General features: G+C 45.5%; 11 protein-coding genes and 1 non-coding gene across 12 annotated transcripts in view; 7 read left to right on the top strand and 5 right to left on the bottom strand.

Annotated features, from left to right (window-relative positions):
• Positions 1–735: 735 nt before the first annotated feature.
• On the top strand, positions 736–1,115 carry PADG_11325 (uncharacterized protein; the record flags this gene model as incomplete). Its single annotated transcript, XM_010759580.1, has 2 exons — positions 736–875; positions 926–1,115. The coding sequence occupies 2 exons, from the start codon at positions 736–738 to the stop codon at positions 1,113–1,115; spliced, it is 330 nt and encodes a 109-aa protein (XP_010757882.1).
• A 638-nt stretch (positions 1,116–1,753) lies between these two features.
• On the top strand, positions 1,754–2,035 carry PADG_11324 (uncharacterized protein; the record flags this gene model as incomplete). The annotated part of the gene is made up of 1 exon (XM_010759579.1): positions 1,754–2,035. The coding sequence occupies one exon, from the start codon at positions 1,754–1,756 to the stop codon at positions 2,033–2,035; it is 282 nt and encodes a 93-aa protein (XP_010757881.1).
• An 88-nt stretch (positions 2,036–2,123) lies between these two features.
• Positions 2,124–2,770, top strand: PADG_11323 (uncharacterized protein; the record flags this gene model as incomplete). The annotated part of the gene is made up of 3 exons (XM_010759578.1): positions 2,124–2,440; positions 2,502–2,604; positions 2,678–2,770. 3 exons carry the CDS (start codon positions 2,124–2,126, stop codon positions 2,768–2,770), a joined length of 513 nt encoding a protein of 170 aa, XP_010757880.1.
• Positions 2,771–5,031: 2,261 nt separating this feature from the next.
• Positions 5,032–5,118, bottom strand: PADG_11322. Its single transcript has one exon. It is a non-coding gene; the product is annotated as a tRNA-Tyr (tRNA).
• Positions 5,119–6,056: 938 nt separating this feature from the next.
• Positions 6,057–6,275, top strand: PADG_01838 (uncharacterized protein; the record flags this gene model as incomplete). The annotated part of the gene is made up of 1 exon (XM_010759297.1): positions 6,057–6,275. The coding sequence occupies one exon, from the start codon at positions 6,057–6,059 to the stop codon at positions 6,273–6,275; it is 219 nt and encodes a 72-aa protein (XP_010757599.1).
• A 2,623-nt stretch (positions 6,276–8,898) lies between these two features.
• Positions 8,899–9,547, bottom strand: PADG_01837 (uncharacterized protein; the record flags this gene model as incomplete). Its single annotated transcript, XM_010759296.1, has 2 exons — positions 8,899–9,358; positions 9,459–9,547. 2 exons carry the CDS (start codon positions 9,545–9,547, stop codon positions 8,899–8,901), a joined length of 549 nt encoding a protein of 182 aa, XP_010757598.1.
• Positions 9,548–12,191: 2,644 nt separating this feature from the next.
• On the top strand, positions 12,192–13,385 carry PADG_01835 (uncharacterized protein; the record flags this gene model as incomplete). The annotated part of the gene is made up of 4 exons (XM_010759295.1): positions 12,192–12,340; positions 12,434–12,698; positions 12,777–13,101; positions 13,183–13,385. 4 exons carry the CDS (start codon positions 12,192–12,194, stop codon positions 13,383–13,385), a joined length of 942 nt encoding a protein of 313 aa, XP_010757597.1.
• Positions 13,386–13,715: 330 nt separating this feature from the next.
• PADG_01834 (uncharacterized protein) lies at positions 13,716–14,333 on the bottom strand (the record flags this gene model as incomplete). The annotated part of the gene is made up of 1 exon (XM_010759294.1): positions 13,716–14,333. The coding sequence occupies one exon, from the start codon at positions 14,331–14,333 to the stop codon at positions 13,716–13,718; it is 618 nt and encodes a 205-aa protein (XP_010757596.1).
• A 1,742-nt stretch (positions 14,334–16,075) lies between these two features.
• On the top strand, positions 16,076–17,414 carry PADG_01833 (uncharacterized protein; the record flags this gene model as incomplete). Its single annotated transcript, XM_010759293.1, has 3 exons — positions 16,076–16,167; positions 16,235–16,749; positions 16,837–17,414. 3 exons carry the CDS (start codon positions 16,076–16,078, stop codon positions 17,412–17,414), a joined length of 1,185 nt encoding a protein of 394 aa, XP_010757595.1.
• A 554-nt stretch (positions 17,415–17,968) lies between these two features.
• On the bottom strand, positions 17,969–18,913 carry PADG_01832 (uncharacterized protein; the record flags this gene model as incomplete). The annotated part of the gene is made up of 2 exons (XM_010759292.1): positions 17,969–18,461; positions 18,543–18,913. 2 exons carry the CDS (start codon positions 18,911–18,913, stop codon positions 17,969–17,971), a joined length of 864 nt encoding a protein of 287 aa, XP_010757594.1.
• A 773-nt stretch (positions 18,914–19,686) lies between these two features.
• On the bottom strand, positions 19,687–20,331 carry PADG_01831 (uncharacterized protein; the record flags this gene model as incomplete). The annotated part of the gene is made up of 1 exon (XM_010759291.1): positions 19,687–20,331. One exon carries the CDS (start codon positions 20,329–20,331, stop codon positions 19,687–19,689), a length of 645 nt encoding a protein of 214 aa, XP_010757593.1.
• A 572-nt stretch (positions 20,332–20,903) lies between these two features.
• The window catches only part of PADG_11321 (tRNA ligase), a gene marked incomplete at both ends in the record, with an annotated part of 3,103 nt that continues 1,230 nt past the window's right edge, over positions 20,904–22,776 (top strand). The window contains one exon of the mRNA XM_010759577.1: positions 20,904–22,769. Within this exon, the coding sequence (XP_010757879.1) occupies positions 20,904–22,769 (1,866 nt within the window). The remainder of the gene's footprint in view (positions 22,770–22,776) is intronic.

Below are 22,776 nucleotides of genomic sequence, written 5' to 3'. Positions count from 1 at the left end.
GGCCGGTGAAGGTGATGGTTGAGTTGAATTATCAACCCCAATGCTTGTAGGCCAACATTGAAGGAAATGTTCAGTCGGAGCATGCAAACGCTGCAAACACCAGGCGGGAGATTTCAAATCGAGCGGTCAGCTGACCAATAACTAAGTAACGTTCCGCTCATCGTCTAGTTGCTCTATGGACTGTGATATCCTTATCGCTGACCAGGTGTGGTCGGTTCGACTCCGACCCATGCTTTTACTTGTTTTGCTGCTATTCAACCGCTGTGAATGCGGCGGCCAGGAAGGGCTCCGGAGTTGGCGTGGTTGTGCTGGCGCAGGATATTGCCCCGCAGAGAACTGAGTTTTTTAGTAGACAACCCCCCTGGATAGCCCCCTTAAGACCCTCTCTCGTACAATCTTCCATTACATACGAACAAAGGGAGCGGAATACATATAGGGCTTCCCGTCCTCTCAGCCGTATTCAAGCAGCTACCAAACGAGGTAGGCAGCCCATCGAGCCTCTAACTTGCTGCGCTTGAAGGATCTCAGTTGCATGATCTTAGGGGTGAGTATGGGTGAGACGTTTGAACCCATTGGTGTTAGCGGGGTGAGTCAGAGAGGCATAACTCACCCTGCTCATCAAGTCTACTTTCACAGATATATTAATAAGACATAAATTACAGCTATTTAATGGTTCCATCATTTTCATTTTCCTTTCTTGATTCTTTGATTCTAAGAGATATCATGCGATTCATCATGGATGGCATACTCAGTGATAAGGTGAAAGAGCGACTACAAAGTGCCCGTGTCTCGAGGCTTTACAATATCATCTGCTTTCGAATAATTGCTGCAGCCACTGAGTTAAAACAAGAGAGAGCTGTTATGGATTGGACAATGTGAGTTGCAGATGAACGATGCTAGATGATTTCTTACTGACTCAATGCAGCTGGAGGCTCTTACACCATGAGCCTGCGCATAAATATTTCGATAAAAATGAGCCTGGTCCTACTTCACAGACTCTAAAGCTATTTGCTGAAAGTTTAATTGCATATCACGCGACTCTTCTTTCCCTGGAATCTGTTTGCGATTTCTTTACAACATTCCACTCGTCGAAATGGGAGCGCAAAACCGGTTGAACTCTCTCAAAAGGATATAAAGAAGGATGCTCCTGAGGTATATTGTCTCTTATATTAATTTCTATTTATATTTCTGCAGTGCTAAATGGACCACAGTATATAAGAACCCAGCTAAGAGAAAAGTACAACTTGTCAACACGAGTTCGAGAAAGATTCATGGTAACACATTAAGGCATCGAATATCGTTAAAATCATCTATTTGGTGATCGTAATCATGATTCCGTGCATGAGGCTGCAAGAGTTCAGATTCGAGCTGCACTCTCCATCTTTGCTAGAGCGGGTGCCATTGGTGAATCAAGCAGCTACAGATATTCAAATGAGTGACCTCTACTACAGGGTATGAGATGAATATAACCAGAAACTTAGAGAAAGCTCTACCTAACACTACTGAAGCATCTTACCTTAATATCAAATGGACAGGCGGATCAGATGACGTAAAACGCTGGGTCACCCTTAATCCCACGTTTTTAAAGGGGCTATCACTACCGGGATGATGAGCTGTTGTACGTCCATAACCCCTACCATCTGCCAAATGATTCAAGTGGCTCATGTGCCTAGGCCCAAACCTGGTTTTAACTCACACCCAGTGCTCGGATTGAAGTTTTTATTTTGGGCGAGTGTTATTGGAATTATAGATGATGCATTCAGAAGAATCTCGACGATCAACGAGCTGCTGGGAAAGCATCCACCAAAAGGGCAAAGAGTCCTGGACACTTCAATGGAATGAAAATGTCGAGAGCAGTCCCTTCATTTGTATGGTTACCGTTAAAGGAAGTGACCCTGGTCTTGCTTTAACCTTCTCATCACTACGACATAGCATCACAAGTTTAGCACAGCGTGATGGCTTCAAGGATCGCATACAGATTCACGGTATTCGGGGCGAAATGGCGAACAAAATAAACCGCATGTCATTCCCTTAAATCCAGTCAAATCAAGCTAACAAAAGCTTTCAGCAAATGCGTTGACAGCTGCCCGGAATCAGGTCCTCAATCATAAAAACTCGGTAACATGGAACGAAGTATGGCTCATCATCGAGATCCACATGTTCCTCTGAACCTCAATGCTGAGGTCATTGCTGAGTTTGAGCGTGATGAGGAAATCATCTCAATCAACAAAAATATTGCTGAATTGACCAGGCGGTTCGCAGGCAAGCCAGATGAGTATCTGGAATTGAAATCTGAGCGGTCAATATTGTACAAAAAAAAAACTTTGATCAAAGATGAGGATTTCATCACTAGCTGGTGGAACGCTAGCTATGATGGATACATGGCAGGAAACGAGCTCAATGAGAAGGATACAAGGACCCTCTTCGATATATATACCAAGTATATATCTGAGACAGGGCGACTTGAAGGAAAATCTCTTCAAACAAGCCTCGCTTGTTAGTGATATTGGCAGACAGTGTCTTCAGGATATGGTGAATCTCTGCATGTCAACAGAGGGAGTTGCATATTATCCTGGGCTATCACCAGTTGGTAGGCTATGTGATGTGTGTTCTATACCAATATCCAGGTTGGTTCTAATGCAAATACGCTATTTATCAGCTGCTGACGTTATTTTAGTATCTCCCTGCAGGACCGCGCAAAACATATTCTGCAGTGTCGAAGAAAATCGCTGAATGCCACGTCTTATCAGCAGAAATATTGAAATGGTAGAAGAGCTCGTTGATGAGTTAACCAGTCATACATTTCTCTAGTTTTGTTATCTTTGTGCGACCTTTGTCGACAACGAAGCAGGCTGAACCCAGCACTGTTAGTATCATTTGCACAATCTACAACCTCAATGCAATCTACTTGCATTTCACTACACACCTGTTGCTCCGTGATTCTATCCGTTCTACTCAAGCAATGATACCAAACCATCGAGAACACGATTTAATCAACGGATGAAAAATGCGACTCTTTTGAATCATATTGACAACAAGCATCTGGATAAGCTGAGAAAGTAATTGCATGTCCTTACCCCTGTTGTCGTGACGCGAGATATAGAGGCGTAACAGGTCTAAAGCGCCATTTCTACGATGCACACACTCTCAGGGAATCTCGATCTACTTGTGTCTCGAGAAAGAGAAAATGAGATTAAGTGATGATTGTTCCCAGGTGGATGAAACACAGCTAGCTTGTCAGCAACCTTGACACCTCAACCGACAATCTCATGAATTTCGAGGATTCCGCCCATAGCAATGATTGCAAATACGCTGGAAGAACCAGACGAGAACCTGAAGAATAGCGTATTAGATGTGACGTCTAGCACGGGGGACATTGTAGAGAGAGAATGAGAGAGATGAAAAGGGCCAAAAAAAAAAAAAAAAAGGATCGAGAGATGGGATATGACGCTTTCTTGCGAAAGCATTAAAGGGAGTCATTTTTTGGAGGCTATCGCAGAAATGATGATGGATAGTGTGATTGGGTGACTGAGGGAAGCATTGAATTGTTTCCTTCAGATGATTGATGAGCCAGAGTTGTGCATGATCAGAAGTTAGTTATTCTATGACAGTCTAAATCTATCCTGCGGCAAAAGTTGTTTTTCAACAAAATTTACGTCGAGGTAACTAGCCAGCGCAATCGATTAGGCAAGATTGTAACATAACCCCCAATGTCAGCCCAGAACATCTTGCTAAGCTTCTTCTTGTCCTTAGGCGTAAGCATCTCCAACGTTGTAGCACTCATCCCCCAAAGGGGGTCCGTCCACCAGTTCAACCAGAGACCTCATCAGCGAATCCAACGCACCGCCACATTGGCACATCCCAGTATTCTCCGTCCTAGCCAAAGATAAACTTCTTTTTACGTTCGAACTATCGCCGTGCGTAGTTACTTTAGAACCGATCTACCGTCACGTTCAGAAGGTCTTCGAGGGGCGTGCATGGTTTGTGGATACATCCAAGGTTCGAACTGGTCTGTCTAATCTGATGGTGTCATACTGGAATTCCATCGTGTTGGAACCTCAGTTTGGTCTGAGCTAAGATATGGGACGACGCTCCTTCTTAGGAACTCTGTTCCAATTAATCGGAGCCAAGGGACGGCGTTGTGCCATGGTAGGTTTGAAAATAGAATTTCAAGTCCCAGTCATGGAAATCGGGCCACCCCCACCTGTAAGTAAGCTAAAAGCTAACTAGCTTTTGTCAACTGCTTATCTGATTGTCACGCAACCCATCGTTAGAGAAATCGCAATTCGCTGTTATCTTGATCGTAGTCTGGATGTTTGGCTGAATTTGCTGAAGGAATTTAGATTTCGGGAGTGTGTCAAGTCGAGCTCCCCACGGTTCTACATCAACACGAGCTTACGTACTGTTTTTCCCCGCTTAAGATAAGATTAAGTTATCATCGATAACTACTCCATAGCTAACTAGAGATCAACCACTGATTTTTATTGAGAAATTTCTTGTAAAAGTTTTCCCTCCATTACGCTTTGCAGCCATTCGAAATTTGGCCACTGCTATCTCCATTCCTTGCTCGGCTCCTTACTTGGTATTCCTCGTTTAACAGATACACTTGGATAATTGCTATTCGGCATCCAGTTCTCCATCGGGCACGATTGTGGTTTGCTTTTATGCACCATGAATATCGGCGGTGAGCGATCCAATGGCACCTGCTAATGTTTGATTTGCAGGTCGCCATCGTTATTTAGGTCGGATGTTTTTTTTTTCCACATTTTCTTTGTGATAAATTACCATCTTGGATCAGTTAGCTATCTGTCTGTCCTGGGGATTCTGGTGCCGGTTGAATGCCTCGGGTCTGTGCACAACTTTCTGTTTACTTTGCTCCACTAGATAGTCTCAAGCAATGAAGAGACAACGGCAAAATAATGTCAAAGAAAAAAAAAAAATTGCGCCGAATGTCGGAACCATAGTAACCCCCGGTGCCGAAAAAAAAATAATAATAATAAATAAAAAATAAAATCTTACCAAAATAAATCCTCCGCTGGGTCGGAGTCGAACCGACGACACCTGGATAGCGATCAGATATTACAGTCCAGTGCCATAAACCAACTAGACGACCAGCGGCTGATTGTTGAAAACTTTCTAATTCTATTGATTTATATTCCAGTCAACAGCTGTTTTTTAAAGCTCTGAAATTTCTTTGAAGTGTAAAAAAAATATACCTTGCATTCAACACAACCCGACGACGTCACAATAACATCATATCCACTCAAAGAAAAGTTTTCAGACCAACGAGCGGGTGAAAGTTGCAGCGAGCGGGGTTGCATAACTAGTTGAAAAGGATAACTATGGGATGTTTTAGACTATTTAAATGGAGGAAACCATCTTTTACCTCTTAGCACTCCGCACCCGTTATTGTCAGAAGCCTAGATAAACATATATCTCAGCGCATAACAGAAGGGCTACTTTTCCAGCAGCAATAACAAAATTTCGTGGTTCCAATTCGCTATTTGACGGAAATGCCGATGTCAGTACAATATCTCGTTTTACCTTGATAGAATATGCCATCGTTAGAATCCATACCAGTTATCGGATAGCACCATTGCATCCGCTCTCTTAAAAGCTAAATGGAAAGAAAAGCATCGCAGTAACAAACATATAACTGCACAGGAAGCTCGACGGAAGCTGCCAATGCGGTGGCGTAGAATTTACTGTCGACTCGCACACACCGGTTCCCTACCAACTATGCGCCTGTAGCATCTGTCGCAAGGTGGGCGGGTACAGCGGCAGCGTGAACCTGGGAGGAATCGCAGACTCCCTCAAAATACACAAGGGAAAAGAGTTAATCAAGTGCGTCTCTCTGCTCCTTTGTTGCATATCTACGTGTTATCCCAATAAATTGCGCATCTCCCGTGTGCTGTTATAATGCTGCAAGCCAACCCACACACGTCTCACATATATTCGCAATACACGCTAGGAAGTACACCGCAATCAAAGACCGCGTCACCCCGCGCGAGGAACTCTGCAGTTCACAACGCAGCTTCTGCTCAAACTGCAGCACAATGCTGTGGCTCTGGGATCACCATTGGCCGGAATTGATTCACCCATTCGCATCAGCGATTGATACGGAACTGCCCGTGCCAGAGGAGATGGTGTGTATACTTGCGGACTCGAAGCCGGAGTGGGTGCGCTGGCCAGAGGGGAAGAAGAGTGTGCATCAGCATTATGGCGAGGACAGTTTGGAGGGGTATCATAAGAAGAAGGGTTTGTGGGTGGATTGAGGGGTTATGGGTGGAACAGGGGCCATAAACTACGGATAATTAATATTACGAGATGGGATAAAAGATAAAAATATAATGTTTTATTGCTTTTTAAAAGCGAGGTTGGACTATCTAAAGCCATAGACGTGACTCAATGGCAAAGCTGCGACTGGAGATGGGAAATCTTATAATGGAAACTGTTAGCAAGGTTCGAGCCACTGCAAACCGCATATCAAATGATATCGTGGGTGTACGAGTGTGGATCAGTTCTCCAAGATGATAGTTGATCTTCAAAGTAAAAACTCGGTAAGAACACAGCGAAATATAAGAGTTCATCAGGTGGGTTTGGATTGGACAGCAAATTTGAAGTAGTAAGGAAACAGCATACATACCAATTATCATATGAGGCTGAACTACAGGCACTTCGGATGGTGGTCACTATAATGGCGTTGAAACAAATTAGTGACCTTGAATACTAAGCAAAGCATGCTAATACTTCAACGGAAACTGCAAATAACAGCGGATCGTCTAAAATCAGGCTTTGAGCCCATCAGTCAGCTTCGATTTCGGATAGAAGTTGCCCAATAGGAAAGAAGGGTGGTTTGGACATACCTCATTAAATCAGAATTTTCAGTGTAAGTACGTTCATACCCCAAACACAATGGTGCCGGGTTCAAACAGTGTGAATATGGTTCATCATACAAGAGACGAAAGCCGCGTGTAGTGCCCTCGATAAAAACACAGCAATGGGAAGGTGTTTATTATTAAAGATCAAAAAAAAAAAAAAATAGATTATACCTAATGCATTAACGTTAGTTTATATTTACTTTCCCGAGGCATTACCATTGGTACCGATGCAAAGTGGCGGTATCATAATAATCAGCTGACGAATTCTCAACAAGCAATCCAACGATTCCATCACTCGCAGAGTTTGTACGCTCTGCTTGTATTGGATGAGGAGCGAAGAACGCGGTTCTGTCCGCCCGTTCGTTCAAGTCTTCTTCATAAGAATGGAAATAGTTGGGAGCAAATGTGCTAGAATGGTTTGAGAGACCAAGAGCATACCTAATGTCAGGATAGACGTTAGCAACGCTATTTTGACCGGTATAGACTAGATACTTGAATTGAAGCAGTGGTAGGTAAGAGGTATAATCAGACAAGGCTGAAACTTGTAAATTGACAGTTTCCACATGATAACTTAAGTTTGAGGAATGCCTTTCGCATGTCGTAGGGTCATCATAGAAGGGAGGGGTGAATTGATGGGGAAGCAGCAAGGTCTAACAGGAGCTGGAACAGCGTTTCCAAACGTACCTTTTTACATAGGTGGTGTGACCAGCCACAGAGATATATAATGGAAGACAATGAACGTAAAACCCTAATAACCGACAGGTTAGTCAATCACCAATGACCATGAGCGTGACAATTATATAGGCAAGCGGAGAGCATATCAGAGAGGTTTTCCAATAGCAATATTGGCATCCGTCACGATGAAATAGGATTTGGATTGTTCATGTTATAAGGAGAGTCATCATTGAAAGGGCGCTGGTGATCGCGAGTGTGGAAGCTTACCTATCTAGTTCATAAAAACTATCATGGCAATGGCTACAGCCCCATCAAGAACGCATACTCAATCCAGACCAGTAGCTCCAGGAAAAGGCTCGGAAGAGACCTTGTTGGACTGTTATGAATGTTGTGCGGTTGGAAGAAGAAATATTTTTCGGTTCTGGAAAAGCGAAAAACTGAAAAAAAAAAAATCGAATGAATTTTATGGGAAGACACTAGTTATTTCTACGGGAGGCCGGTAGAGACATATGTGCACATTCACTCGCAACCTTTTTAGTATTTAATAATGAGTCGTTCGTTGGTAGTTGGGTTATTTGAAAAGATGTTATTCTAGCCCACATCAATGCTACCACTTATGGATCAGCCTATCAGCCAGAATTATCTCAAAAGTACCTCTTGCTGATCCTTAATAGCTGGCGTAACCCACTTTAGATAGGGAAATATAAAATGGTGAGATCTCACCAAACCTTTGAATTGGTTCCATGTTGTTAAGTGGCTTGTGAACACCTAGATTAGAAGTTTTAAAAATGCCTGCTTTCTTGTTCTGTTGTCATACATGCAGGGAAAAGGAGATTGAATACTGCATTACTTCTTGGTTACTCTGGCATACATCCGATGCGACCTTTCAAGAGAGGGTCAGGGGCGATATAGCCGGGTTGGTCAACTTTGGATAGAATGGACATTTGCAGGAGATTTGGAAAAATGACTCTTCTCCAATTTGTATTGTAGCCACCGTGACTAAGCGATTCTCTGATAAACTATTGTGATATCAAGGCGTGGTTGTGGGGGAATAAAAAGTAGGAGGGAAAAGGTTGGAATAATAGTGGTATAAACAAGGACTTATAATACAAACCCATGCATTCACTTCCCATGAGCCATTAGGCTGTATACAGCCCATGGCCTATTTTAGAATTTGAGAGACGAACCAGCGTAAGCCGCGGATATCATTAAAACATATTGACTAATGTAAAAGAACGAACAGCAGGAAAATAGAAGAAAAAACCGGATACAGTCTGTGTCTAAGTAAGTTGCGTCATCTCCACGAAATTTAACTTTCAAGCCACCCCTCAGATCAATACCTTTACAACAGGATAGCTAGACCAAGCACACCAGCTACTCCAGCAATGCAGCCCAGAATGGCACCTGCTGGCCTGGCTGGAGCATTTCCATTTGGTTGAGCGCTTGAGGTCGGTTTGGCGCCAGTCGTTGTTGCGGCATTGCCAGTTGCTGTCGGGCCGCCAGTACGACCAGAACCGTCGGTGGGTAGAAGGCCGGTGGGAACTGCAGAAGCTAGCTGAGAGGCCTTAGAACTGAGGAAGATCTTGGCATTGTTGGGAAGGCCGGTGTACCAGGCCGGAGGTGTGCCGTCCTTGACATCGCTGATGAGGGAGTTGAAGTAGCCACTGAGGTCAGTGCCGGTAGGCTGAGGAACGGCGGTAATGAGGACGGACATAACATCTGGTGGGACGCCGGCGAGGATGGTTGCAAATGAGTCGATGTTGTTTTTCACTTGTGAGGCGATACCGGCGCCGATGGAGTTACTGTGTTGTCGGGAGAATTAGTTTTCTGGCTCTTTCTCTTTTTCCTCCTCCAAATATACATATATATGTGTTAGGGGGATATATGGAATGATATGCATACAGATCGTCTTGAAGATCACGGCCAGCAACCTCGTCAGCTACGACAAGAGACGAGGTGAGAGCCAGGATGGTGAGGAGTTTGAATTGCATGATGAAGGGTATGTAGTGTGTGCTTCTGGGGATGTGAAGGATAATGAAGATTTTCCTGGAGTTAACAGAGGTATGAATGAAGCTGGGTGGGTAATTTTTGCAGAAAGGAGAAATTGGCTGATGGGTGACTGGCCTGATATATTAAGTCTGCTCACGCCCTAGGTAAGCAAAGCAACACAACGACCGGCAACGCACCCCCTGACAGTGTTCCGTCAGGACTCAACGCTAACAGTGCCAATTTGACTTAGGGGTTACGAAATTCGCCAAATCGCACGATCAATCGTTGCAAAAAACGTTTTAAGTATGGTTACAAGGGTCTGAGGCTGGGGCTTAGACCGTTGCTCCAAGACGCGCAGAATGAAATCGTCTGCATTTTAGTGCTGTGGCACATCAGCAAGCCTATCAACCTTAGCGAATCCCTTAATTGTAAGAAGCACTCGTCCTCTTTGGCGTCTTGGATAGTTGGCTTGGCTATCGACGGTGGCAGCCACTAGGACGAATCCTGGGCACATTTTTTCTTCAGATCTGATTGGGGACTGGAATCTGTAGCTTTTAAAATTGCGTCGTGGCAGGTTTGAAAACTCAGTCTCTTTTGCCATTCATCAATTCGAGGCCTGCTGGTATTCTGCTTGGCTGTTAGGCAATGATGGCGCCAACAATCATAATAGCACAGTATAACAACCAAAACCAAATTTACCTTCTTGTGTTTATTGAGGATTCAACAGTGCTTCAGCAGGATCGATTCATTGTCATCATTGTCATCATTGTTATAACTTCTTCAGCATCTCTTTGCTATATACTGCTGGCTGGGTGAAGCACAGATGTGGCTTGATAATCTCTATTTTTCCCTTGATCATTTTCTCAAGTCATGGATGCCCATAGACTTGATACAAACAAGCCATCGAGCTTACTCTCCAATGACCTTACGGTACATAGCAGCTCAGGCTCGGGATTGAGGATTTCGAGAGCTCGTCCAACCAACTAACTAGCCCTCCGTAGTTTCTTGAGAAAATCATGAGGCTGACGCGGGTTGATCGAGATTTGCATGCCCGCGGACAGTTGGCAATGGCACATCTTCGGCTGAAGAAAGTCGATGCTGGACAAGTGTTTTTATTTGGTTTTTTTCTGATTTTGGGGAATACTCCAAGCTTTTCAGCTTGTTCCTTTATAATAGTTTCAAGGTGTTGATTTGTTCAAACATCAACTCCGCCTCAGCCACACCCCTCACAAGAGCCACATTTCCGCCTCTTCGCATTTCACTGCGACAAACTTAAAATAGAAGATGAACACATTATACGGAGTTACAGGCTTATGAATCCCGAAGCAGTCTTCCGATAAAATGCTTAATCACAATCCATGAGCCCTATGTTAACTGCCTTACATGTGCAGCAGAAGTGATGACTTTTTGTGCAGGATAGAAGGCCATTAATTATAGAAACGCTCACCTAAAATTAACTAACTCCGCCCCCAATTAGCAGATCTTTAACCGAACCGCAGTTTAGTAAAGCACATCAACAACTTCAGCAGTTGTTTGTATTTGCACATGTCCAGAACTCTAGCTGAGTGGGTGCAAAAGGTTAGCTTGACCGGGATGTTCTGAGAATAGAATCGTGTCCTATCCATGCTAGCTCGCCGCATCAACCTTCATTTTGGACTGGAATAGTATCAATAATGTTATTCAATTATGGTTGGCTTGCCTCCCTGAAATGAGAACCAAGGTTCTTCTTTATTATTTCATTTTTTTCTGGTCCCGCCCTATTTGTTATGATAATGCGTCCCTTTTTTCTCTCCTTTTGACGCTGAGGGTGCTGAGCACAATCGATATTGACATGCGTACTCGAAGCAAAGGAATCTCCTTCAAAATTCCAAGGATGCTAGCGATGAAGTATAGTTGTGCTTGTCTCGATAAAGAGAAAATCGAATCTCTCGAGAAAGGATTCCTCTCAGAGTCGACGCTGATATTTTGAGGAGAGAAACTCCTGCGATCAGCTAAGTTGACCTATTTCCATCAGGCTTGAATCCACCGTTAGTCTGCTGTACAAAGTGTCCGGCGATTGTCCTCGCGAGCAACGAGCACATTAACACTCTGGTGATGTTTTGCCGTGTTCGAAATCCTTCAGCGGGACAACCTGACGAGGCCATACCGCCACGCCTGAAGTCTTAAAAGAGTCCCACTGGTAAGAAGAAAATGCGCTGAACTAAGATTTGGAGACAATGTTCTTGTCTATGCAATGAACCGCCTGAGAGAACGGCCAACGAAGAAAACGGAAAAGGAATACCATTTTAAACATCAAACAAGAAATGGGATATATGTTTGTTAGTTCAATTTGTTATGAATTGTTTTCACAACAAAAAGGATGAGCGGGCACAGTTTTAAGTTGATTATTTCATACGGACGTCATTACTACCTGTAGTCGCCCACCGTTTGCAACTTCCATCTCAAATGACGTCTGAGGGGGTAATTGGTGGGCAAACAAACCTCCTTCTAAACACTCAAAAAACACTTTTTCATTGCGATCAGGATAGGAACTTCAATTCTGTATTTCAATTTTCAACATTTTAGTTTCTTTAAGGAATCATAGGGAAAAGCAAATACTGTCCGCCCTTTCTGGTAGTCATTCTCATTTCCTCCAGAACACTAACCATGGCCGCCGCCTCAACGAAATTCAAGCTTAACACAGGCGCCTTTATCCCTGCCATTGGCCTGGGTACCTGGCAAGACCAGGATGCACAGGAGAAAGCAGTCCTGATCGCTTTGGAAACTGGATATCGTCATATAGATACAGCTGCTATGTACGGGCCTCACCCCTTCAGATCATCTTCCGTTGCCCATATCCAGAACCATCTCTAAAGTTGACACTTGTCATACACTCTATATGTTCTCAGTTACGGAACCGAGGCTGCCATTGGCCGCACATTAAAGAAAAGTAGAGTCCCGAGGGAGGAGATCTTTATCACGTCAAAGTTGTGGAACAATAAGCATCACCCAGACGATGTCGAGTCAGCCATCGACAAGTCGTTGAAAGATCTAGGGGTCAGCTACGTGGATCTATATCTCATGCATTGGCCCGTCGCTTTTGCTCGTGGGGATGAGAAGTTCCCAAAGGACGGGCAGGGGAATCCGAAGACGGAGAACATTGATTATGTTGATGTATGTTCGCTTCTTGAATTGAGTTTTCTGTGATGTTGTCTGGAAGTTAATCCGTGAAAAATGAAAAACACAACAAAGACGTACAAAGCTATGGAAAATCTTCAAAAATCCGGTAAAGCCAAAGCCATCGGGATCTCGAACTTTTCCAAGGCGGAGGTGGGACGGCTGCTAAAAGAAGCCTCCATTGTGCCCGCCGTGCACCAGCTGGAACTTCATCCGTGGCTGCAACAGAAGGAATTTGTGAAATTCCTGGCCGATAGGGGGATACATGTCACGCAGTATTCGTCACTAGGGAACCAGAATGATATATACAATCATGAGTCTGTGGGGAGAATGATTGATGATCCTGTTATCAAGGAGGTAGCGGAGAAGACCGGGAAGACGACTGCACAGGTTTCATTGGGTATGTGCTGTTTTTAAAATTTTCCTTTTGTCATGTCTTGCTGACGTTGACGGAATTTTTGTTTCCACTCCTTTTTGACAGCATGGGGAATTGCACACGGCCATTCTGTGCTTGTCAAGTCCAAGACGCCGGACCGCATTAAGCAGAACCTGCAGGGTGATTTCCGTCTTGATCAGGCAGATGTCAAGAAGATTGACGGGATCGATAAGAAGCGCCGTTTCAATGATTCGAGTGAGGATTTCGGCTTTGACTTCTTCACCGATTTGGATAGAAAGCAGAAGTAGGCTGTGGAAGGGGGGCATGTTACTGGTCACGTCATCGACTGATTTATATACGGATGGGGTTGTATATATTTTAACTATCATGACAATATTAGAATCACCAAAAATTTTCGGTTGCAGTTCCAATCCACTTTCCATCCAATAACAACAGTTCTCTCGGCTCATCTCTACAACCTTACGAAACCATGATTGATTGCCCACTGATCTTTTCGTACGATATCCTGTTGCCTGAATTCAGGCAGGCTATAACTCATTACGACCGCCAAAAAAAAATGTACAGTTTGGCTAACTGAGGGATTTTGCCCCTCGCTCCCTCTATCAACTTCCCTCTCTCTAAAGTAATTGGGGTTTATAATATTTCTGGTATACCTCCAAATCAAACCTCCCATCCGTCAACTCCGCACTATCCGGGTCCCCACGCCAGATGAATGTCCGGCATTCGAACCCGCTCTGCTCTGTCGTCGACCCGCCATCATCGGTGAACTCCGCGACACAGTGGTGCCATGTGTAAGCGCTCGACTCATACTGCTCTAGAAGAGCGAAATGTGTTGGGTGCTCGACTAAATAGAGTGCGCCGGAGATTTCATCGACATTCCCCTTTCCACCTCCACTTTCATTACCACTGCTCTTCTTGCTGCTGCTGCTGCTGCTGTTGTTGTTGTTGTTGTTGCTGTCGTTGCTGCTAGGAATGAGAGTCGGGTAAATTCCCCACATCTTCATCCTGTAGTTTTTCAGCCGTGCGGGACGGAGAGGAGGCAGTCGACGGGGTGAGCCCAGCACGTATTGGAGGACATCCAGGTCCATGAGTGAGCCGTAGACGAAGAGGTAGGTTGGTTTCCATATTGGGCCGCTCTGGGCAGTGGGGCTATCCAAGAAAGTTTTCAGGGAGCTAATGGTTAGGTGGGGGCCTGTTGTGGGTGGCTCATTTTTGTTGACTCGACCCTCCATCATGGTTCATGAATGGTATAGAGTGTGGGAAAGGGTGATGGAATGGGTTGCCGAGATGCTGTTGAGGGATAGACAAATACAGGCAAATACACTTTTTCCCCGGCTAAATACACTCCACAAAAATACACTATTCTAAATTAAACATAAGCGTATACACAGCCGATACACCCCAAAAAAAAAAAAACCAGTAGTCAGTATGTGCCCAACCCATTCAATTCACTGTTGCTAGTAAAATTTATCTGAAATATTCTTTCTACAAAATCATCCTCCCTGCAGAACAAGGATACTCCAATGAATCAACTCCCGCGTCCTGCTCACCTCCCAATATATATATATATATATAAAAGAAACCAAGTTTCTCGCCTGAGAAGTGATCTCGTAGTGGATTTTCAGACAGTTCGATTTCTCCGCCCTGGGGAGGTTAGGGTGGCGGCTCATTTTCTAGAGGCTTCAAGGGCTGCGGGCGCTGTAGACGGAGGATTACACAGCTGCAGCCCTACCCGCCCGGCATCTGTCATGTAGACTGTATGCTGTCAGCAGCACCATGAGGGGCCTATTCATGTTCTTCCATCTCAGTTGCGTGTAGGCGCCCTATATAGTTCCCCCGACCCCCGACCCCCGACCCCCGACCCCCGACCCCCCTACCCAAGGTTCCATACCCTGATCAGTGCAGTTGGGCACAATGTCCGCAACACTGGTTATTTTGGGTGTAACAGCTGTGTATACGCTTATGTTTAATTTAGAATAACTAGCGTATTTTTGTGGAGTGTATTTAGCCGGGGAAAAATTGTATTTGTCTATCCTCTTGTTAGCCGGAGGCAAATAGACTCTAAGCCACAGTCGGAGATCTTTGGTATAATATCCTGTTCCTGACACATATTTCTTTATTAAGATCTGATATCTAATCAAGTTTGGTTCTTCATCATAGCCAGGCTTCAACCTCTTTACTCCAGAAATTGCACTGTATGCTCGGCTATTGGGTTCCAATAAATAAGTTTAATGAGGGAGGGATGGATTAATCATATTCTCTGCGAATGCTGGCCAAGGGGCCAAATCCTGTTCTGATTACAAAGGTCTGATACATTGAACTAGCCTGTCATCTTCAGTCTGGGTTGAATGTAAGTTTGATGGCACAGAATAGGACATGAAACTTCAAATACGCATGTTGCATCTTCACAAAATTGAGGCTGTTTTTTTTTCTATCTCTATAGATATTCTTGCCTTTGTTTATTAATTGCGAATTGGTGGCATTCTCATGCATTGAAGTGGGAAGTAATTTGATTTTTGGTGGTTCGCTAGGCAAGCGAAGGGCAGAAATACATGACGGCTACTATAAGGTAAAATAACGTAATTGCAGATAAGTCCACTCTCTACCCTGCCAGCCGCAGCTTAACTAAGGCAATAAAGTTCAGAGCTCTTCTTCCACCATTTCTGGTTGTTGGACCCCTCCCCCCCCCCCCCCCCCCCGCAATAGCCAATGCGATGCATAACGTTGCTTCGCACGTTAGAAACACTCCTTTCAGGTCTGCCTCGGTTAGCCTTCCTGGTTGAACTGGTTGGCTGATCTTCGAATTGCGTATACGCAGATATCCCCCCCCCCCTGGACCATATATTTCAGGCCAGCGCATCGTGGAAGTCCAATCTTTGATATTTCAAGTATATTGATTTCGTTAGATGTACTACCTGCTTTTGCCATTTTACAATCATTTATATAACTACCACTCAGCAGCTTTCGTCTGAGCTCAATGAGCAGCCCTACCACTCAGTGGAACCCCAGTGGTTGGGGGGTTTCTAGGCGGGTGGTGGCTTCTTATGTGCTGGACTGGGCATTAATACTGTACGTTTTCCCCCTGGGGATTGTTTCAAAATGGAGATGTAGAATCTTACTAAACTCCTGGACATAGGTTAGCTCTCGCTGTGGGCCGCATCTTGAAATTCGTAGAACCAAACAGAAACCCATTCTCGCTCACAGACCCGAGCATATCCTACCCATATATCGCCAAGGAAGCCGTTTCTTCCAGTGTGCTGGTCCTGATTAGCGTTTTTGTTCCCGCAATTACCATTCTTCTACTGAGCCTTCTTATTGTCCCCGGGCTCACAGCGGGAAAGCATGTGCCCGCCTCATTAGTATGGCGGCGCAAACTATGGGAGTGGAATGCTGGATGGATGGGGTTGGGTCTTGCAATCGGAGGGGCGTATGCGGCTACAGAAGCACTGAAGGTTATCTGTGGGAAACCTAGACCCGATCTGATCAATCGCTGCAACCCCGATATACCCAAAATTGCAGTCAATATAGTTGGAGGGCTGGGGAGAAGACTCAGGGGCGCACCGCTTCTAGTTTCATATAATATCTGCCAGAATAAAACGACAAGACTCACCAGAGAGGGTTTCTTGAGCTTCCCTAGTGGGCATGCTTCCAGTATGTCCAGAATTCCCCTGTCTACAATCCTTCCCCGCTATATCCAAAATATGCAGCCATGCTGACAGTAAACCACCTCTCACATAGTCTCCTTTGCCGGCCTAACATACCTAACCCTCTGGCTCTGTGCAAAACTCTCCATTTCAATCCCCTACCTTTCCCCACGTCCCTACACCCAGGATATCCGGGAAACCGCCTTCTCAGTCGGCAGCAACTATATCACACACCCACCCTGCTCCGACGCCCTATACCCCAGGTCCTCCCATCCTGTCAACCTAAAGAATAAATCCTCCCCTACCCCACTCCGAGACCAATCCGCAGCCCCGCCAATCTACCTTCTCCTCGTCGCCGCGGCACCCATCGTTGCCGCTGCATATATATCATCCAGTCGCTGGTTCGACAACCGCCATTTCGGCTTCGATATCCTCTTTGGCGCCCTGCTGGGGATTTCTTTCGCCTGGTTGGGGTTCCGCTGGTATCATCTGCCGTTAAGTTCGGGCGCGGGGGGATGGGCTTGGAGCGCACGCAGTCCCGAGCGCGCGTTCTATGTGGGGATCGGGGTTAATGGGTATGCCGGGGGTGAGATCGAGAAAGCGGGTAGTGTGTTTCCTCTGCAAACGGATAGTGCAAATGAATTGGTCCATAGGGCGGAGAGTGATGTTTGAGGAAAGGAAGGTATGAGGGCGGATTGTTTGTTCTCGTTTTCGCCTTTATACCGTTGATTTCCTGCTGGTGGCTCGGAAAAGAATGACGGCGTTTTCGGCTGTCTATTCATGCTTAATTACGCTCCATTGATAGATAAGAGTTTTATGACTTCTATATACCTTTTGTGGTTGATTTATACCTTATGATTGATATATATCTATCTCGGTTTCTCTATTTCCAGAGCCAATCTGTTCTCTCTCTTCCGGTTTACGTTGAGAAATGTGAAGAAACAAGGATTTATGTCTCTTATCTCCATAAACTTAAAACGGTATCATATCTATAAAAAACCGCGCTGGGGGTTGGGATATCAAAAAGTGATTCAAGTTCCCACTAATTCCCAACTAACTCCCAAAAATATTCAGAACAAGAACCAACACCAAGCCAGCGTATAATATGACATTCCTTTCTCAAAATGGAAATAAAGAGCGGGCGGAACCCCCCCAAGCCATGAGATAGAGAAATATATAAACACCCCATCAACAACCAGGACCACACCAAAATAAAAAGCTCAAATTTACCTCCACCCTCCCACCCTCCCCTCGTCCCACCGTGCCCTCATCTCCCTCCTACTTTCCAACTTAGCCCCTTCCCCCCTCACCTTCCGAACCCACTCCATAACTTCCCTCTCACTCGCCTTCCCCTCGCTATCACCCTCACTCTCTAAAAAGCTCTCCTCAACCGCACGACACACTGCCTCCTGCTCCGTAATACCCGCCACAAGCCGCTGGTACAGGGCTTTGGGAGACCAAGGCTCCAGCGCGGTGTCCATCTCGCTCTGCTTCTTGCGCCACGAGAGTTCAAGAGATTGGTGCTGGAGGAGGAGAGATTCTGTGGAGTCGCGCAGGGAGTGCAAGTGGCTTTCGAGGGAGAGGAGGTGGTTTGCTAGCTGTTTGTTGGAAGCTAGGACGGTGGTGAGGTGAGCTTGGGTGGCTGGGTAGGAGACGTGGGTGGTTGAGAGGGCTTGGAGGAGGGTGGAGTTTTCGAGGATGGCGTGGAGGTCTGTCGTTCTGTGGGTTGTGAATTTGGTTTTCGGTTAGTTGTGGAATGGAGGTGTGAATGGGGGGTTATCGGATGTGGGGACAGCGCACGATTTGTCTTTCAAACTCTCTGGGATCCAGCCGTCATCTATGTCTGGGGGTTGCGGAAGGGTGGTCGGCGAGAATGCGTCGTCTGGTAAGGAATCGGCAGGGCAAGTCAACGGTGGATCTCCCTGCGGACTTGTTTGGCCTTGCGCATTCGTAATAGATAAATTGGATTCTTGAGGTATAGAGCCGGACGGCAGAGGAGGGAGGGGTAGAGGAGAGCCTGTCTGAGGTGTGTTTATTCGACTCGTTTCATGACTGCTAGGTTTCGGCGGCGGAGGGGGCGGAGTTTCGGTGTCAAGGTACGAGTTGGAGTTTTTGGGGTTCCCTGGGTATGATGAGGAGAGCGGTGAATACGATACGGGTGGTAAAGACATCCTGAATTCGTGGCAGAACAAGACCGGGGTTTGAGCGGGAGGATTAACACCTTACAGAAGATTCAGTGGATGTTGCGGAGTTGATGTTGATTTCCGTGAGGCGATTGAATGAATTGGAATGATGTCACCTGATCAAGTCGAGCAACTAACGTTAACTGTTTAGTTACAAGGTATGAATATCCACAGAAATTATCAAATGGTTCACCGTCTTTTTTTATCATTTAATTGCTATGACTGTGAGCTATATAGCTAGCATTGTGCAAGGCCTTCACTTTTAATAGACTGCGAGCATGCACTAAATACAAGAATTTGCACTCAAATTCTGAAGTTTCTCTTCCCTGCTCCCTCAGTCGCTCAGCCATAATACTCCAATCGTGGAATAAGCATCACAGGGATATTTCCTCTTCTCATCTCGAAAATACGAGGATATCGTTGCTAATCGTGTTTCATCCTGCATTAATTCAGGATATGATCGTCTTCTAACCCCTATCACGAGCTCCTGACCGCGAGTTGCCAACGACATTAACAGCGGGAAATCTGTCATGGAGCTCCCTGTGTAGGAACAATAGAATACCGAAAAAGATTATCTTTCGGGCCTAATGTATCCTCTATTGTTGGCCTGGCCATAACCTTCCCTCTCAGAGGAAGTGTTCGGCTTTTTGCGAGGTAAATCGCCATCCTCACAGTGGAACGCACCGTATTATTTACACACTGGGATAGGTATTGAGAAATCCCGTACATGCTCCGAGTTTGTGTCTCGTAAAGCCATCCGTTTAGTCCGTCCGTCGTCTAACATCTCTTTCTTGTGTTTCTGCATTCACCCCCCTTAGCGCATCTGTAACCAGCTGCCGTAGTTCCTGTTGCCCCTCCTCGGTGTGGAAGTTTTCACTAGTAGCAAGCTCCTCAATTCTCCTTCTGAATTCTGGATCCACCAACTCGTCTCCGTTTGCAGCTGGGTCAGGCATGCTTCCAATATTAACATTGACATTTGGTGGAATCGCAGTTGATGGATTTAGAATCTGGGACGCATCATTTACGGCCTGGCTGCCCTTTAGGTATTGAATCAGGGATGGGAAATCCCCATCACTGGCTATGGACTCCTCAGCTTTTACGCCAATATGGTTTTTGTGATCTCTATCCACACCAAGTTCCTCAATTAGGCAGCGGGCTACTTCAACAGATTCCGCAACGAAAAGGCAGGTTTCTCCGTCCTCGTCGACAAGATTGATGTCAACCTGAAATTCTTTAACGAGGGCACGGAGCAGGTCAAGATGCCCGTATGAGACAGCAGCATGAAGGAGGGAATATCCATGTTCATCTTGAGAAGAAGCTAGGGTGGGGTTTGACCGGAGAAGCGGGAGGAGTGAGGGTGAGTTGTCCGCGGCCAGAATGAAGACGTTGGGTTGGGCGGGGGACATGATGCGCAACAAATGAGTTAATATCGTTATCGTTTCAAAGATAGAAAAAAATATGGATTTATTAGTGAGCAATGGGTTGGAATTAACAGGAGCTAAAGGAGTAAACATATACTGGAGAATTCTTGTACAAATGTGAGTAACAAACCCATGAATTGAAGAGTGGTTTTGCAGGCCAAAAAAAAGAGAAAGAAAAAAAAGACACAAAATATACAGATGCTTTGCCAGATTGAGTTTAGGCGGTTAGTTTCACCTTGTTACCCAGGGGTTTAAACAACCAATCATTGGTCCATTCATGGCGGCAACAACGACAACATCACAAACACAGACTCGAACAACCTACTCCAACACCAACTCGGAAATCGTGAGTCATGATCTTTAGGTCGGATAGTTTCAAATAAATAGTTTTATAGACTCCTTCCATGTAACCGGAGTGGCAGTTCCCTATAGCCACTTGCGCTTGTCCTTTGGGCTTAAAGATCTAAGGGGCGCCGCCGCCGCCTCCGCCGCCTCCACCGTCTCCCCCTGATCTTTGTTCATTATCTACAGAGTTCTCCTTTTCATACATTCAAAACATGGTGCAGCAAGACATCGACGAGGTTGCCCAGCTCGTTCATGGCTTAGAGGCTGCCAGCGGCAGCAGCAGGAGAAGAGGTGGAGGAAGTGGTCCAGGAAGACGGACGTTTTCCTGCAAGAAGTCTACCTTTCTCGTTCAAGGATCAGGTAACATCAGCGTGGACTCTTGGAGGTTCCAGGATTGGGATTACAAGCGGGATGATTTGCCTACCTATGCACGCGGCCTATTTACCACCAGGAATAAGAACAACAATTATGAAATCGCCATTCGAGGGTACGATAAGTTTTTTAATGTTGACGAGGTTGACTCGACACGGTGGAGGAATATTGAAACAAATACAATAGGGCCATATGAGCTGAGTGTCAAGGAAAATGGCTGTATTATTTTTATTTCTGGATTGGAGGATGGCACCTTGCTAGTATGCAGCAAACACTCGACTGGCGCTAGAACTGATGTTACTGTGAGCCACGCTGTTGCCGGGGAAAACTGGGTGAAGCACCACGTAGCCTCTGTTGGCAAGACAGTGGGGGATTTAGCCAAGGCCCTGAGAAGCCAGAATTTAACAGCTGTCGGAGAACTTTGTGATGACCGTTTTGAGGAACATGTTCTGGCGTACGATGAGCAGGCAGCAGGCATTTATCTCCATGGCCTCAACTACAATGTTCCCCAATTTGCTACCCTACCTGGCCCCGATGTTCACAAATTTGCAGACGAATGGGGGTTCAAAAAGGCGCAGTATCTTATGAAGAATTCCCTATCTGATGTGAAGACCTTTGTGGAGAAATGTGCTGAGACTGGATCGTGGGATGGGAGGGACACTGAAGGATTCGTTATCCGGTGTCAAATATCTGAAGGGGGTGCTGGACCGTACAGGGACTGGTTCTTTAAATACAAGTTCGAAGAACCATATCTCATGTACCGGCAGTGGCGTGAAGCTACCAAAGCCATGATTGCGGGACGACGGTTAAAACTCAAGAAGCATGTAGCCATTACGGAAGAATATCTGCACTATGCAAAGAAGCGGCTCGTCGAAAACCCACAGCTTGCCAAACTCTACAATCAAAACCATGGTATCATAGCAATGAGAGATGGCTTCCTGAAAGAGCGAGGTCTGAAGGGCTCAGAAATTATTGCTATGGAATCAGAACAGGGAGCAGGTGCTGCATCTCTTGCTAATGTGACACAGGATGTCGTCTTAGTCCCAGTCGCCTCAATCGGGTGTGGTAAAACCACTCTAGCTCTTGCTCTTGTCAAATTATTTGGCTGGGGACATATCCAGAATGATAATATTCAGGGTCCCAAGAACCGCCCAAAGCGATTTGCACAGGAGGTAAACAATTCCCTCGTAACGCATAGGGTTGTCATCGCAGACCGCAACAACCACCAAAAGCGGGAAAGAAAGCAGATCATGGAGGATGTTCAGAGGGCTGTACCAAATGCTAAATTTGTTGCTCTCCATTATGTCCATGAACCTAAGGAAATGTTGCTGGGTGATATCAGGCAAGTTACTCAGGCAAGAGTTCTTGAACGAGGCGATAACCATCAGACCATCCAGGCCAACAGCAAAGGCCGGGACTCCGTAATTGCGATTATGGAAGGCTTCTTGAATCGATTCGAAGCCGTAAACATAGAATCTGACCCTGATTACGGCTTTGATGAAGTAATCGACTTAAACGTCATGGCCTCTACCCGTGAGAACCTGGAAAAAGTCATCTCCGTTCTACACTCCACGTTCCCTAAACTCATGAACGGCAAATTGCCAACTTCATCCGATCTAGACGACGCAATCGACGAAGTCATGAAGAACTACATAGTTGAGACAAAACACGACCTCAGCTTCTCAAACAAAAAGAACTCGAAACCAGTACCAA

This window comes from Paracoccidioides brasiliensis, assembly GCF_000150735.1.
Source record: "Paracoccidioides brasiliensis Pb18 unplaced genomic scaffold supercont2.2, whole genome shotgun sequence".
NCBI classification, from domain to species: Eukaryota; Fungi; Ascomycota; class Eurotiomycetes; order Onygenales; family Ajellomycetaceae; genus Paracoccidioides; species Paracoccidioides brasiliensis.
The sequence above is the reverse complement of the archived record's forward strand: the minus strand, read 5'-3'. Positions and strand labels throughout refer to the sequence as shown.